The following is a 13,397-nucleotide window of genomic DNA, read 5'->3' on the forward strand; positions in this document are numbered from 1 at the left end:
GTCAGAGTTTATCCTTGATCCCGTTCAGACGATATTTCACGTCCCTCAGAACTTTCGACTCTGGGTTCCAGTCGTCGAATTCCTTGAAAACCATGTCAATCTCCTTCTCGCCGTCGTCCAGCCGCTTCTTGACATCAAAAAACAGGCCTCTTGTGCACCACGGCAGCGTGAACGGGTTGCTGCCCACGTCCGAGACGTCGATCTCGTGAAATCGGACCGGCTGTCTCACTGCGAGGCTAGAATCCAGTGTTTTCAGTGCAAAGTTGAGTGCAAGCGTGTATACGTCGGGGCTGTTGTAGATCCGAGAATGGCCGCCCCCAGTAAGCGGACCTGCCAAGGCGTGGCTCATCTCCGCAATGACTCCGTGGTCCGTGTACCCCAGGTTTTGTAGCATGCACGAGAGCTTCACTATGCGCGCCACAAAGTCTGGAGTGTTCGACTTGCCGTCTATGTAGACCGCCTTGTATATGTTGGGGTGCGAGATATGGTAGCCGATCGAGGAGTAGAGAGGAACCAGCTGGTCGTTGACAGACCCCACAAGCGTGATCTTCACGTTGTGAGCAATCAGATTGCGCACACTTTCCAGATACTTGCGGCTCTGCAAGCTCTGGAAATTCTGAAACTGAAACAGCTCCAGCATGGACTCGTTCTCAATAGACGAATAAGCCCTAATAAATAGCGACTGGTCCATCCCGTAATAAGGACCAATGTTGATGCCTGCCATTCCCAAGATGGCTATGCGCTTGTTGTCCGCGATGAGGCCATGTTCTATCATCTTGGAGACCAGCATCATGGCCACCGGAGTGCCCTGCGAATGCGCACACACGTAGATGAAGTCTGCCTTTTCCACCTCCTCGTGCCATTTTTGCATCGCCTCAAAGAAGAACTCCACTCTGTCGAAGATCTTGCCCTCCTTCTCAAGTGCTATTTTCTGTGTCTCGATGCTCATTCCCTGCTCTCGGGCCCATGCGCTGATCGCGTCTTCCGCTGCCTGCGCAAACCGCGCAGACGTCCCTGTGGGCTCCCCAATAAGCGGACGTATCATCTTGGTAGGGAAGAACCCGTGGACGCCAATGATGAGCACTCGTCGGAAGCTTGACGCACGGGTCTTTCTGCTAAGATGGCCAACGGGCGCAGGATCGTACCCGGCCAGCGACTTGAGACCATTGAAGGCGGAATAAAGGTAGTTCCCTGGCGTAACGCACGGGAGTGACTCGAATTGCGGCACCACCAGATTGGGCCTGCTCGGAGCAGACGCGAGTTTCTGTTTTTTCTTCTTTGGGGAGTCGATGGGTTCCTGCCTCACCGGCTCAGACAGCGTGGCGTCTGTCTCTATGGGAGTCGGTTGCTCCACAGGTCTAATATTTCTGGACCAGAACGACCACGATTGCGCACGGTCCTTGGCTTCCTTGGGCGGCTCGATCTCCTCATTCTCGGTATCCTTGCACACAGATCCAGATTCGGGCTCCAATTTCGGGCTCACGGGCTCGCTCTTGAGCGATTTGAGCGAGGCGTTCGATGTCGAGCGGGCCTGCAGTTGCTGGGTCTTGGAAAACGTCCAGGAGTTTAGCAGTCTTCTAGGCGCGGAGTCGGCCGCAAGCTCCGCGCTACTGCCGTTCTCCTGGTTCTGTTCGTCCTCAAACACCTGGCTCTTCACCGATCGTAGCAGCTGGTCTATGGTGCCTCTTTTACCCTTGGCTGCGTTACTCATTGGCGATTGCGCACTTAGCCGCCTTAGAATGTCTTGTAGTTGGCTCTTCAAAACAGAATCACTGCAGCAGGTCGTGAACGCCAATGCTGCGGAGCAGAAGCAAAGAGAATAAGAATAACAGAGTTTTCTTGTGTCAAAAATAAATCCCCCCAGTAAATCTAAAATAAAATAAAGTCAGGGCACTGCCAGAATCGCGACGCGAATATTTTATCAACATGAACAAGGTGTCTCCAAAGATGGCGCAAAAACGCACGATCACGGACTTTTTCACCGTGAAAAGACAGAAGTCGGACTCTGTGGCGAAGAGCGTCGCGTCAGAGACACAAGTGGTCGGAAAGACCGACTCAGTCAAGAAACAAATCACTCTCCAGGTGACCACCACAAGCTCCTTCGATAAGCAGAAATGGGTCAACTCGCTGACTCCCGAGCAAAGGGACCTGCTCGAGCTGGAGATCTCCAGCATGGAGTCGTCCTGGCTCGCCCTCCTGCACCAGGAACTGACCAAGCCTTACTTCCTCGGACTCAAGAGATTCCTGCTTTCTGAATGGAAGTCCCAGACTATCTTCCCTCCCAAGGAGAATGTCTACTCGTGGACGCGTCTGACGCCAGTCAACAACGTCAAGGTGCTTGTTCTTGGCCAGGACCCGTACCACAACTACAACCAGGCCCACGGACTCGCGTTCTCTGTCCAGGACCCTACTCCGCCTCCTCCGTCGCTAAAAAACATCTACAAGTGTCTGAAAAAGGAGTACCCAAAGTTTGAGGTCCCCAAGAAGGGTGATCTCACCAAATGGGCCCAGAACGGAGTCCTCATGCTCAATACGTGTCTCACGGTGCGCGCCCATAACGCCAACTCGCATGCGGGAAGAGGCTGGGAACAGTTCACCATGCAGGCCATCAAGAAACTGATAGAGCACAGAAACCGGAACGGCAAGGGCCTGGCCATCGTTGCGTGGGGGTCGCCTGCCCAGAAGACCGTGTTCAACGTCGGCAAGATCGACTGGAGTGTGAACCTGTTCCTGAAGTCTGTCCATCCGTCTCCGCTCAGTGCGGCACGCGGGTTCTTCGACTGCCAGCACTTCACCAAGTGCAACGCGTGGCTCGATGAAAAATACGGCAAGGACGCGAGAATAGACTGGGCCCTGGTGGACGGAAATACAGTGCTGGAAAATTAATTTAGATAGAAAAATAAATATACGTCTTTGATTTATGGATTATCACAAGGTATATTCCTATGCGTCTGACGAGCTGCTGGCGCCGGAAACGCTGTGTTTTGCTCTTTTCTATGTCGGTGTCTACAAGAACGAGGCCGAAATCAGGACAGAACTCGCCGAGCTCAAGCACTATTTGGACGTGGAGCTCAGACCGTACGTAGACCACTATCCGTGGCATGTTCGGCCTGTTGAGTACGAGCTGGTCGACGATAAACACTGTTTTCTGTACGGAGAGCTGGAATACGGTGAAAACATGGACGATCTGTGGGTGGTTGCAAGTTTACTGTTCAGATTCACCTCCCGGAGCGAGAATATCTACTTGCATCTGTATGACCAGGACCGCGAGTTTCTGCTGATCGAGGCTGCGCAGCAGGTTCCTGGGTGGCTGGAGCCGGAGTGCGCGTCAAACAGAGTCTGGATCAACATGCGACGGGTGGTCTGCGTGCCGAAAGAGTACTGCGAGGGACGGAATCTGGACCTTGGAGAGGCCCTTGCGTTTCTGCAGTCGGCCAGCTACCGTCTGGAGGTTCTCGGCGACGTCACGGAGGAGCTGGTGCGCAGGAAAATAGCCAATTATCCGCAGGAAGCTCTGAAACACATCAAAATGGAGTCGCTGCTGGTTTCGGAACAGACGGCCCGCAAACTCGTTGGCCGGCCAGCGTACGTGGCTGGCGCAGCCATTTCGCATTTTCTGGAGCCTGTGCGGGTTTTGGGGCTTCGACTCACCGGCCAGCGACCGTCCAGACTGGTGAAGCTGAACGTTAGAGTCAACGCGATAGTGCACATGGATCTGCAAAAGTACGGCGAGACGGCGGCCGGAATGGGCGAGATCACCGATCGGGCGATCCAGGAGGAGGGTCTGGGCGAAAATATAGACGAAACAGACTTTGAAGACTTTCTGGAGCAGCACAACAAGACCACAGAGCACGACCCGTTGCAGCGGGAGCTTTTGCGGTACAACGTGATAGAGAAGCGTGTTGAGTGGGAGCAGCCGGAGCAGGTGGAGGAGGAGAAACAGCGCTACGACGAGGACATGGTTGAGAAGGTGAAACAGTTCATGAATAGAGAGACAGACTGGGCCGGAGCAGGGTCTGAGAGTGATGGGGACGAGAATGAGGGAGACGAAAGCGAAGATTCACGTATACGGGACTATTTCAGGCAAGAGGGAGTTGACATTGACGAAGACGACTTCTTTGAGTTCTTCTGTCGTGAGGCGTTGCAGCTGAGCAAAGAAGACATGGAGCAGCTGCGAGGAGCGGATTCTGAGGAGCAGGACGACGATACAAGCCACGGTGGGGGAGCGGGCGAAGATAGCCCCACCGACGACACGGAGGTGCTGTCGAACCTGCTCGCGTCGCTGGCGTCGAGCAGCTCGCCGGCAGCCACGCTTCTGAATAATCTATAGGTAACCCGTACACCGTATTTATTTTTTATTGCAGCTTTTGATAACAGACTAGAACAGGGGGGCGACACCAACGAGTGCTTCTTGTGTTATAGGACCCTGAGACCGCACACACAGACAGAAACAGCTAGTACAAGATGTGGGGATACTTCTTCGGCGGCAACGCGAAGCAGAAGAAAGAACTTCCCAAGAAGGCGATTGTGGAACTTAGAGAGCATATTTCGACGCTAAACAAGAAGTCTGCGTTTCTAGAGACGCAGCTTCAGGAGCAGGATGCTATTGCGCGCAAGAACGTCACGTCGAACAAGAACCTGGCGAAAATCGCCCTGAAAAAGAAAAAGAAGCTCGAGGCAGACATACTCAAGATTGAGAACCAGGTGGAGTCGTTGGAGACGCAGCTCAACGCGATAGAGTCTGCAAACCTGAACCTGGAGACGATGAAGGCGATGAAACAGGGCGCCAAGGCGATGAAACAGATGCACGGCGACTTCAATGTCGACAAGGTCGACCAGACAATGGACGATATCAGAGAGCAGGTCGAGCTCAGCGAGGAGATCTCCGATGCCATCAGCCGACCACTGGGCAACGATCTTGTGGACGAGGACGAGCTCGACGAAGAGCTCGCTGCTCTGCAGCAGGAAGAGCTCGATAATAGGATGACAGACACCAAGCAGGCCGTCAAACCTCCGGCCCAGCCAGTCAAGTCGCAATTGCCGGACGCTCCGACCGGAAAGGTGCAGGACGAGGCAGAGGACGAAGATGAGAAGGCGCTGAGAGAGCTCCAGGCCGAGATGGGGATGTGACTTTTGCTAGTTGTGAGTATGCTAATATTAACCATATCATTAATCATACATGTCGTAGAGAATTATCTGGCTCGATCCAGAGCTGCGCTGTGCGCAGAAGACAATGAGTTTGCCCAGCTCTTTCACGATCGAGTACCTTGCTGTCACCATCTTGTGCCCCACCATGCCCAGAAGGCCTACGAGGTTCTGTTTGTCCGGTATCGAGTCCAGCACGTCTGTCCATTTCATCACCTTGCCGTAAAGCTGCGAGCCTGTGTATTCCTCGTCTGTTGTGTCGAGCACACAGCCTGCTGCTGACGTGAACTGGGAACGGATCCGTCGCAGATACTGGTACCCGGACTCCTTCGGCAGCTGTGGGTTGTATGTCTCGCGGCCGCATTTTATAAACACATACGTCCAGACCACCAGCAGAGCAATGCTGATCGGGTTGGAGCGGAAGAACAGGTCGCGGTCGGCGTCATAATCGTACTCGTACTCTTCGGGAGCGCCCTGCGGCGAGAGAAACATCTCGAAAAGCAGCAGGTAGCACTGCACAACGGCCACTTTCGCGTGTCTGGTTTCTGTCCACTCAACCACTCTTTTGCAAATAGCATCCCTTTCCAGCGGCGAGGACGGCTTGACGTTCATTCTCCAGGGCGCTCCGGCGAAAATTAGGAAGTCGTACTGGGGAATCGACATGCACACATGGGCCATGTGGTACACCGTGCATTTGCAACGGGTATCTTTTTGCGACAGCTCCATGAAGCCAGAAGACGCCTTAACGTTTTCGATTGCTGTCTTCGATGAGCAGCAGGATACGCCAACGTCGTTTCTCCAGATCGAGTAGGCGGCCGTCATCAGCTCACGCCAGTTTTTGGCAGTCTCGCTCGCGCCAAACTTGTCTAGTCCAAACGCCAGTTGCAGGTCCCGCTGCTGGATCTGGAACATCACGGCACTCAGCCCGGAAACCAGGACTTTTTTTCCAAACGCATTGGTTCGCGTCGACACTCCATTGAGCAGATTCTTCAGCACAAGCAGGAACTTCTGTGGTTTCTTGGCCCGCTTGATAACCTGCTTGAAGTTCTGCAGATCAGAGTCCCAAACTTCATCCTCCACAGGCATGGTGAGCTGCACCTGGTGCGCGTAAATGAGAACCTGGTGGCCGTACATGATGGCGTCGATGGTGTCCATGTAGAAACACATGTACGTAGCTCGTTTGAGCGACTCCACCTCGATCCAGCTGTGCCAGTTGTTGACGTCTTCGGGCTGTCCAAGCTTCTGTGGAGTGCCGCCCAGCGTGGGGAGCCGTCTGAGAAGCTGGATCGTGGTTCCGTGGTGCAGATGTGCTCTCTCGTGCATTTTCCGAGACGAGCAGTTTTTCTCATAGAATTCCAGCAGCAGCAGACTCTGGATTGTCCATATCGTTGCGGGAGGCTCAAAGTCGGGCGACGAAAATATGTGCCACCTCAAGGGGTTGGCTATTAGGTCGGCAAACGACTGCGGGTCCTCTATGTGGTCTGGCGAGTAGAGGTCGTCAAAAATGTTGGACAGTCGCGCTCCGATAATGAACATCGACAGCAGCAGCGTGGACGGCGTCTGGGACGCTACAAACGTGGGCTTGTGCAGTATGGGGAACCGGGGGTGGAAATATTTCCAGTAGGTGCGTAGCATTTTTTCAAGCTTGAACTGTAAAAAGTCTGGGTGTGTGGCCAGGGCGGGAATTAGTGTTTTGAACTCGGCTAGTTTCAGATCGTTGAGCTCGTACTCATTTTTCATGTATGGTGTTTCTGAGTTTCCGATAGATATCGGCTGGTCGGAGAAAAGAGCAGAGTCCGAGGAAATATCCTCAAATCCGTCCAGAAGGAAGAACGCCTGGCCAGTATTGGCAAACATCTGATCCATCTCGAGAGAATCCATATTATTGGGCTTAACTTGGTCAAGGGCCTCAGGATCTTCACTAAAGAGCCAGCTGAAAAGGTTTGGCGTGGGATCTTCTCCTATATGCGGAGATGGACTTGGGGCCGAGCTATTATGCGTTCTCACAATAGTGTTGACGGAAGAGAGCTGTTTTGGTGGGGGTTCTTTAAATTCATCACGCTGAGCATGACGCTTTTCGTGGCGTACAAGCAGGTCGTTGCGCACAAACGTCTTGTCGCAATGGGGACAGCGGAAAATCTTTTTAGGGTAATGGTTGAGCTGGTGTCGGGACAGATGTTCAGACCGCAGAAACTCTTTGGTGCAGTTGGGGTAGTCGCACCTGAAAGGCGGCCCCTCGCGTCTCTTGGATCGTTTTTTGGGAGGGGCTTCAGATACGAGTGCCATTAGGAAGGATATCTATGATTATTTTATTTTATTTATCTTTTTTTATTTATTTTTCCTATGGATGCCCAGACACTGGTAAATAAATATAAAAAGGAGGGTCTTTTTGATTTGAAGCGGCGTCAGTTGCTGGACAATTTTGTTGCTTCGGATGACTCAAAGCTGAACGAGCTCTTGGAGAAGCTCATCGACCTCAAAGTGGAAAAAGACCCAGGCATTCTTACCCAGAACAAAGGCCGATTGGTGGCATTGATACAGACTGACCTGCTCAAACGCCAATCGAGCGGGCCTTCGGGCGAGAAAACACAGGAAGAGGCGGTTGTAGACGAGATCAACGAGCTGTTGACCGGGTACGTGACCAAAGTGGTGGACGATAACAAGGAGCTCAACGAGGAGCTGACGGCCAAGTTGAACGAAATGAAGCAAGAAGCCGGCTCCTCATGAATGATTACATTAATATACACTCTATTTTGACCTAAGCTCGGTTCTCCATTCTCTGAACGCCTTGGAGATCATGCCGGTCTCTGGGTCCAGCAACTGGCTCGTCACTGTGGCGTTGTTTTCGCTCAAGTTCAAATAGTTGGGGTTCACGGCCGGGTCAAAAACCAGACGGTATGTTTTTGTCTCATCGCGAGGAATCGTCTGGTTGATCCAGTTGATCAGGCCGTTAAAGAACTTCAGAGACTGCATGAACTTGTTTTTCGACGGATGTCTGTTGGGCAAAGGGTTGTTCTTGATCATCACCGGGATCTGCTCGGTTTTGTACTCTTCGACAGTGCGCAAGACTAAATTGTCGTCTCTGAATCCACATATGATTCTCGGGATGCCAACGAGGAAACATTGGGCCCAAAACTTGAGCAGCTTGTTCTCAAACGAAAACACCGCCTGCGGAGAATCCAGCACACGCGTCGTCTTGAGCTCAACATAGTGCGAAAGAGGATCCGCGTCCTCTGGTTTGTAATCGAAAACACAGTCCACCTCTGCTCCCATGACCAGTCCTGTCTTACCGAAAGAGGTCTTTACCACCGTTGCGTACTGCTCGATATTGTTCACCGGTAACTTGTTGCGCTGCTCGATCTCTTTGCGCGAGCACTGGGCCCACGGCTTGGACAGTGTCGCGATCTTCTCGAACTTGTATCCGGAATATATTTGTCGTTTGTTGAGGTCCGATTGCGTCAGTTTCTCGAGCTCGGCGGCCTCTCTGGCATTCTGGAAATCCTGCTGGATAAAAAGCTGGCCATCAAAGACTACAATGTTAAGCACAATCTTGTCTCTGTTGACAAAGGGCAGCAGCATCAGGCTCCTCATGAGACCTCTCCAGGTGATGATGTTTGCGGGAGTTTTGGCACCCGTTTTGCGCTCATGGGCCTCCAGTGCGGCCAGCAAACCCGTGAACTCGCCAAAGTCCTCGCCGTTGGCACGGAAGTCCTTGAAACCTGCCTGCAGATCAATTCCTCCTGGCACGTTCAGCTGGCTATCTGGCAGATAGAAGTAGCTCAGCTGCGAGTCGTCGACGTGGTACTGGCCGTCTATGTCACGCGAATAGCTGACCAGCTCCTTGGGCTGCTTGACCGACGCGTCCTGGGCGCGCGACTGCAGCGGATACACTTTGGAGAACTCCATAGGAAGAAAAGCTAGATTTAATTAATTTTCAATCTTTTTTTGATTTACATAAGCACCATGAATTTTTATTTCCCAGAAATATTTCTTCCACCTTATGACTATTCGACTGGAAATTGCTGGCAAGGCTCCGTTGGTCGACTACGCAGCGTTGACTGCTGCTGCGTTTGTTAACAGCGGCAGCGAGGAATCGATCGAAATTGACGTTGTCGACGACAAGGTCGTTTCGAAGGAGGCCAACTCGCCATTGAGACTCACTCAGGGCGACAAGATCATCACCTCTGGACCTGAGGCGCTCAACTTTTTGGCCGACGAGTACCCTAAGCTGTTTCTGGCCAAGGAGGCGTCTCAGGAATGGATCAAGTTCAGTTACGAAAAGCTCACTGTGAAAGACTTCAAGAAACTGTCTGCCGATCTCGAAAAGCTGGACGCTCACTTGAACCTGAGATCTTTCATTGTTGGCTACGACATCTCGCTCGCCGACATCGCCGCCTGGGGTGCTTTGCGTGCGAACGCCGTCATGGGATCTGTTCTGAAGAACTCCGTCTACATCAACATCACCAGATGGTACCAATTTCTGGAGGCCGACAACAGGTTTGGCGGAATGGTTGACTTCTTGGCCAAGTCGCTGGCCGAGATCAGAAAGGCTGCTAAGGGCGGCAAGAAGGAGACCCACAAGGCGAATTTCGAGATCGATCTGCCCGACGCCAAGGACGGCCAGGTCGTCACGAGATTCCCTCCAGAGCCATCTGGATACCTGCACATTGGCCATGCCAAGGCTGCGATTTTGAACCAGTATTTTGCAGAGGCCTACCACGGAAAACTGATCATCCGTTTCGACGACACCAACCCTACCAAGGAGAAGGTCGAGTTTCAGGACTCGATTCTGGAAGATTTGGAGCTGTTGGGTATCAAGGGAGACAGAATCACGTACTCTTCGGACTATTTCCAGGAGATGTACGATCTGGCCGTCAAGCTGATCAAGGAGGGCAAGGCGTACTGCGATGACACTCCGCTGGAGCAGATGAGAGCCGAGAGAATGGACGGTTTGAAGTCTGCCAGAAGAGACAGAAGCGTCGAGGAGAACCTCAAGATTTTCACCGAGGAGATGAAGAACGGCACCGAGGAGGGCCTGAAGAACTGTCTGAGAGCCAAGATCGACTACACGGCGCTGAACAAGACGCTGAGAGACCCGGTCATTTACAGATGCAACCTGACTCCTCACCACCGGACCGGCACCGCATGGAAAATGTACCCTACGTACGATTTCTGTGTGCCTGTCGTGGACGCGTTGGAGGGAGTGACCCATGCTCTGAGAACGATTGAGTACAGAGACAGAAACGCGCAGTACGAGTGGATTCTCAGCGCCTTGAACCTCAGAAAGGTGCACATCTGGGACTTTGCCAGAGTCAACTTCATCAGAACGCTGTTGTCCAAGAGAAAGCTGCAGTGGTTTGTTGACAAGCAGTATGTGTCCAACTGGGACGACCCAAGGTTCCCAACGGTCAGAGGTATCAGAAGAAGAGGTATGAGCGTGGAGGGCCTGAGAAACTTTGTGATCTCGCAGGGTCCGTCCAGAAACATCATTAATCTGGACTGGAACATCATCTGGTCTGCCAACAAGAAGGTGATCGACCCAATTGCGCCTAGACACACTGCTCTCGCTGCCGACAACCTGGTTCCTGTGAAGCTGTCCAACGGCCCGGAGAAGGAGTACGCCGAGGACAGACCAAAGCACAAGAAGAACCCTGCTGTTGGCACCAAGAAGGTGTATTTCTCGTCGAACCTGCTTCTGGAGCAGGAGGACGCCAAGGCGATTGCAGATGGCGAGGAGGTGACGTTCATGGACTGGGGAAACGTGATCTGCGACAGGGTGGTGAGGCAGGACGGCGTGGTGAAGGAGATCGAGGCGACGTTGCACCTGGACGGCGACTTCCGCAAGACTAGCAAGAAGCTGACGTGGCTGGCCGCCGACAAGCACGTCGACGTCGACCTGGTCGATTTCGACCACCTGATCACCAAGGACAAGCTGGACGAGGGTGACAACTTCGAGGACTTCCTCACACCTCAGACCGAGTTCCACACCAGGGCGATTGCGGACGTGAACGTCCAGGAGATGAAGGTGGGCGACGTGATCCAGTTCGAAAGAAAGGGCTATTTCCGGCTGGACTCCCACGCAGACGGCAAATACGTGTTTTTCACTGTCCCGGACGGCAAGAGCGTCAACAAGTACGGAGCCAAGGCCTAGATAGAATTAATGACTACTCCAGCCTATGTATGATGAGGTAGCGGATGAGGATCTCGATCATGGACACCAGCACGCTGAGGCCGATCGCGATGATCAGAATCATGGTGATCTTCGTCATGGTGCGCTCTGCCAGCGAGTCGGCCACGATGTCGAAGAAGTCGAGGAACACCTTGCACCGGTCGTTGATCACCTCGACGCGCTGGTCGATCTCGAGGTACTCGCGGATGGCCGAGTAGAGCGGGTCCAGGCCGGGCTCGATCGTCCAGAAGTACTCTGGTTTGTCCAGGACGTTCGACGAGAGGTTGACCTCGTTGCGCAGCTGGAACAGTTTTCCGGTCTTGATGAGCAGCTTCTGCCGCGTGTAGTTCTGGAGCTTGCCCGTGAGCGCGAGCGCCTTTGGCAGCCGCGAGATCGAGTTGAGGATGTTGCTCATTTTGCTCTCAAACATGGACAGTTTGGTGGACTGTGCGATTGCGTGGGAGATCGTCAGCTTGATCAGATGGTCGCCGGACTTGAGCGTGATCATGTCGTTGTAGATGCGCGGCGTCGGGATGTCGCTGATGTACTCGAACTGGAACTCTTCCGTCTCGATGTCGTGCTCCGGCACCGGCTTGACGATGAACGTGAGTGCCTGCGGAGGAGCAGCAGACGGCTCCTCGCGGCTCGTGCTGGCTGCCAGGTAATTGGTGAACACGTGCTCGTCCTCGTCCTCGTCGTCCAGGTCGAACTCGCCCGGCTGGATCTTGGCGAAGACCAGGTCCGCAAGGATGTTTTTCTCGTGGATCTCCGAGAAGTTCCAGAACACCACCACGCCGTAGTCCAAAATGAACATCTCGGCGTGTTTGGTCAGGTCCGGCAAGTGCGAGTGCGACTTCTTCTTGTGCGAGCCCGACGACGAGCGTCTTTTCTCCGCGCCGGCGCCCGGCGCGGTCTCGCTCTCGGTGTCGTCGATCGCCGAGCTGGCCTCTGCCGCGGCGTCGTCCTCCTGTTTCCGCTCGTCTGGGCTGCTGTCGCTCTCGCGCACCTCCTCCTCCTCCAGCATGCTGTCTGTCGGGCTCGTGCTCACGAAAAACTGCGGCTCCGATGGGTCGAACTCGCTGTTGTGCTGCTGCGCAGCCAGCTCCTCGTCCACAAGACTCCCGGCAGGACTCATCTTGGGCGAGCTCACGCTGGCCAGGTCGCCGTCCTGGCCCGAGTAGAACTCGTAGTGGTGGTCGCGCTGCTCAGACTTGTCGATGAAGTTCTCCATCAGCTGGTTGCCGTGCTGCATCTTGGCCGAGTTGTTGGACTGCACGCGGTAGCCGTTTTCTCCTGGCAGAAGCGGCAGCGAATACGCCACATACAGCGCCTCGTCGTACATCCGCGGCGACACCATGTGGTGTTTCGACAGGAACTTGCTCGTGAGCTTGAGATTGAACCCTTCTGCGATGAGATACGCCGTCACCCGGGGATACACGTTGGCTCTTTGCTCCTTGGACAGTTTCTCTGCGCGCGTGCGCACGTGGCTGCTGTTGAAGATGTTGTCCGTCGTGGTCTCCTCGCCAACGTCCTGGCCGCGCAGCAGCGACGCTTCGTCGCCGTCAACGGAGTACGGCACCTGGTCGTGGTCCGGGATCAGCACGAGTTTCTGCGACGTCTTGGACGTTCGCGTGGGCAGCGTTCTGTAGTACTGCGGGACCATCCGCGGGCCCGAGCGCGACAGGTTGGTGATGTACTGCGCGTTCGGCGACATGTACCGGGGCAGTTCGCGCTGTCTGGAGGACGGGATGTCGCTGATGTTGGAGATGATGTTGGAGACAGAGATGTCGCTGAACTTGGAGGCCGACGGCGTGCGGCGCAGCTTCGAGGACGGCCGGACCCACGACGGCGGGCCTGTGCGCTCTGGATGGCCCGACTTCTTGATTCGTTCCTGTTTGTGGCCGGCAAAAGGCGCCTTTATCTGGCTCTTTCTGGAGTCCGTGACGAGGATCGAGGGCGATCTCTTGGCCGTGGACGAGCGCTGTCGCTGCGGTCTGAGCAGCTCCTCGTTTCTATCGGACGCGTCGGAATTAGGTCGGTGCGAGGCCATGGCTAGCAATGGGTGATTTATTTAAATTTATTT

At 54.0% G+C, this 13,397-nt stretch overlaps 9 protein-coding genes across 9 annotated transcripts; 5 read left to right on the forward strand and 4 right to left on the reverse strand.

Moving 5' to 3' along the window:
* Window position 1: 1 nt before the first annotated feature.
* Window positions 2-1,711, reverse strand: KL928_004897 (uncharacterized protein; the record flags this gene model as incomplete). The annotated part of the gene is made up of 1 exon (XM_043205645.1): window positions 2-1,711. The coding sequence occupies one exon, from the start codon at window positions 1,709-1,711 to the stop codon at window positions 2-4; it is 1,710 nt and encodes a 569-aa protein (XP_043057892.1).
* Window positions 1,712-1,926: 215 nt separating this feature from the next.
* KL928_004898 (uncharacterized protein) lies at window positions 1,927-2,886 on the forward strand (the record flags this gene model as incomplete). Its single annotated transcript, XM_043205646.1, has 1 exon — window positions 1,927-2,886. The coding sequence occupies one exon, from the start codon at window positions 1,927-1,929 to the stop codon at window positions 2,884-2,886; it is 960 nt and encodes a 319-aa protein (XP_043057893.1).
* Window positions 2,887-2,920: 34 nt separating this feature from the next.
* Window positions 2,921-4,330, forward strand: KL928_004899 (uncharacterized protein; the record flags this gene model as incomplete). Its single annotated transcript, XM_043205647.1, has 1 exon — window positions 2,921-4,330. The coding sequence occupies one exon, from the start codon at window positions 2,921-2,923 to the stop codon at window positions 4,328-4,330; it is 1,410 nt and encodes a 469-aa protein (XP_043057894.1).
* A 134-nt stretch (window positions 4,331-4,464) lies between these two features.
* Window positions 4,465-5,130, forward strand: KL928_004900 (uncharacterized protein; the record flags this gene model as incomplete). Its single annotated transcript, XM_043205650.1, has 1 exon — window positions 4,465-5,130. One exon carries the CDS (start codon window positions 4,465-4,467, stop codon window positions 5,128-5,130), a length of 666 nt encoding a protein of 221 aa, XP_043057895.1.
* Window positions 5,131-5,169: 39 nt separating this feature from the next.
* KL928_004901 (uncharacterized protein) lies at window positions 5,170-7,431 on the reverse strand (the record flags this gene model as incomplete). Its single annotated transcript, XM_043205651.1, has 1 exon — window positions 5,170-7,431. The coding sequence occupies one exon, from the start codon at window positions 7,429-7,431 to the stop codon at window positions 5,170-5,172; it is 2,262 nt and encodes a 753-aa protein (XP_043057896.1).
* A 57-nt stretch (window positions 7,432-7,488) lies between these two features.
* On the forward strand, window positions 7,489-7,872 carry KL928_004902 (uncharacterized protein; the record flags this gene model as incomplete). Its single annotated transcript, XM_043205652.1, has 1 exon — window positions 7,489-7,872. One exon carries the CDS (start codon window positions 7,489-7,491, stop codon window positions 7,870-7,872), a length of 384 nt encoding a protein of 127 aa, XP_043057897.1.
* A 21-nt stretch (window positions 7,873-7,893) lies between these two features.
* Window positions 7,894-9,051, reverse strand: KL928_004903 (uncharacterized protein; the record flags this gene model as incomplete). Its single annotated transcript, XM_043205653.1, has 1 exon — window positions 7,894-9,051. The coding sequence occupies one exon, from the start codon at window positions 9,049-9,051 to the stop codon at window positions 7,894-7,896; it is 1,158 nt and encodes a 385-aa protein (XP_043057898.1).
* A 94-nt stretch (window positions 9,052-9,145) lies between these two features.
* On the forward strand, window positions 9,146-11,296 carry KL928_004904 (uncharacterized protein; the record flags this gene model as incomplete). Its single annotated transcript, XM_043205654.1, has 1 exon — window positions 9,146-11,296. One exon carries the CDS (start codon window positions 9,146-9,148, stop codon window positions 11,294-11,296), a length of 2,151 nt encoding a protein of 716 aa, XP_043057899.1.
* Window positions 11,297-11,309: 13 nt separating this feature from the next.
* Window positions 11,310-13,364, reverse strand: KL928_004905 (uncharacterized protein; the record flags this gene model as incomplete). The annotated part of the gene is made up of 1 exon (XM_043205655.1): window positions 11,310-13,364. One exon carries the CDS (start codon window positions 13,362-13,364, stop codon window positions 11,310-11,312), a length of 2,055 nt encoding a protein of 684 aa, XP_043057900.1.
* Between the last annotated feature and the right edge of the window lie 33 nt (window positions 13,365-13,397).

Source organism: Ogataea angusta, assembly GCF_019207475.1.
Source record: "Ogataea angusta isolate 61-244 chromosome Unknown 61-244_NODE_11_length_350522_cov_89.849751, whole genome shotgun sequence".
NCBI lineage: Eukaryota > Fungi > Ascomycota > Pichiomycetes > Pichiales > Pichiaceae > Ogataea > Ogataea angusta.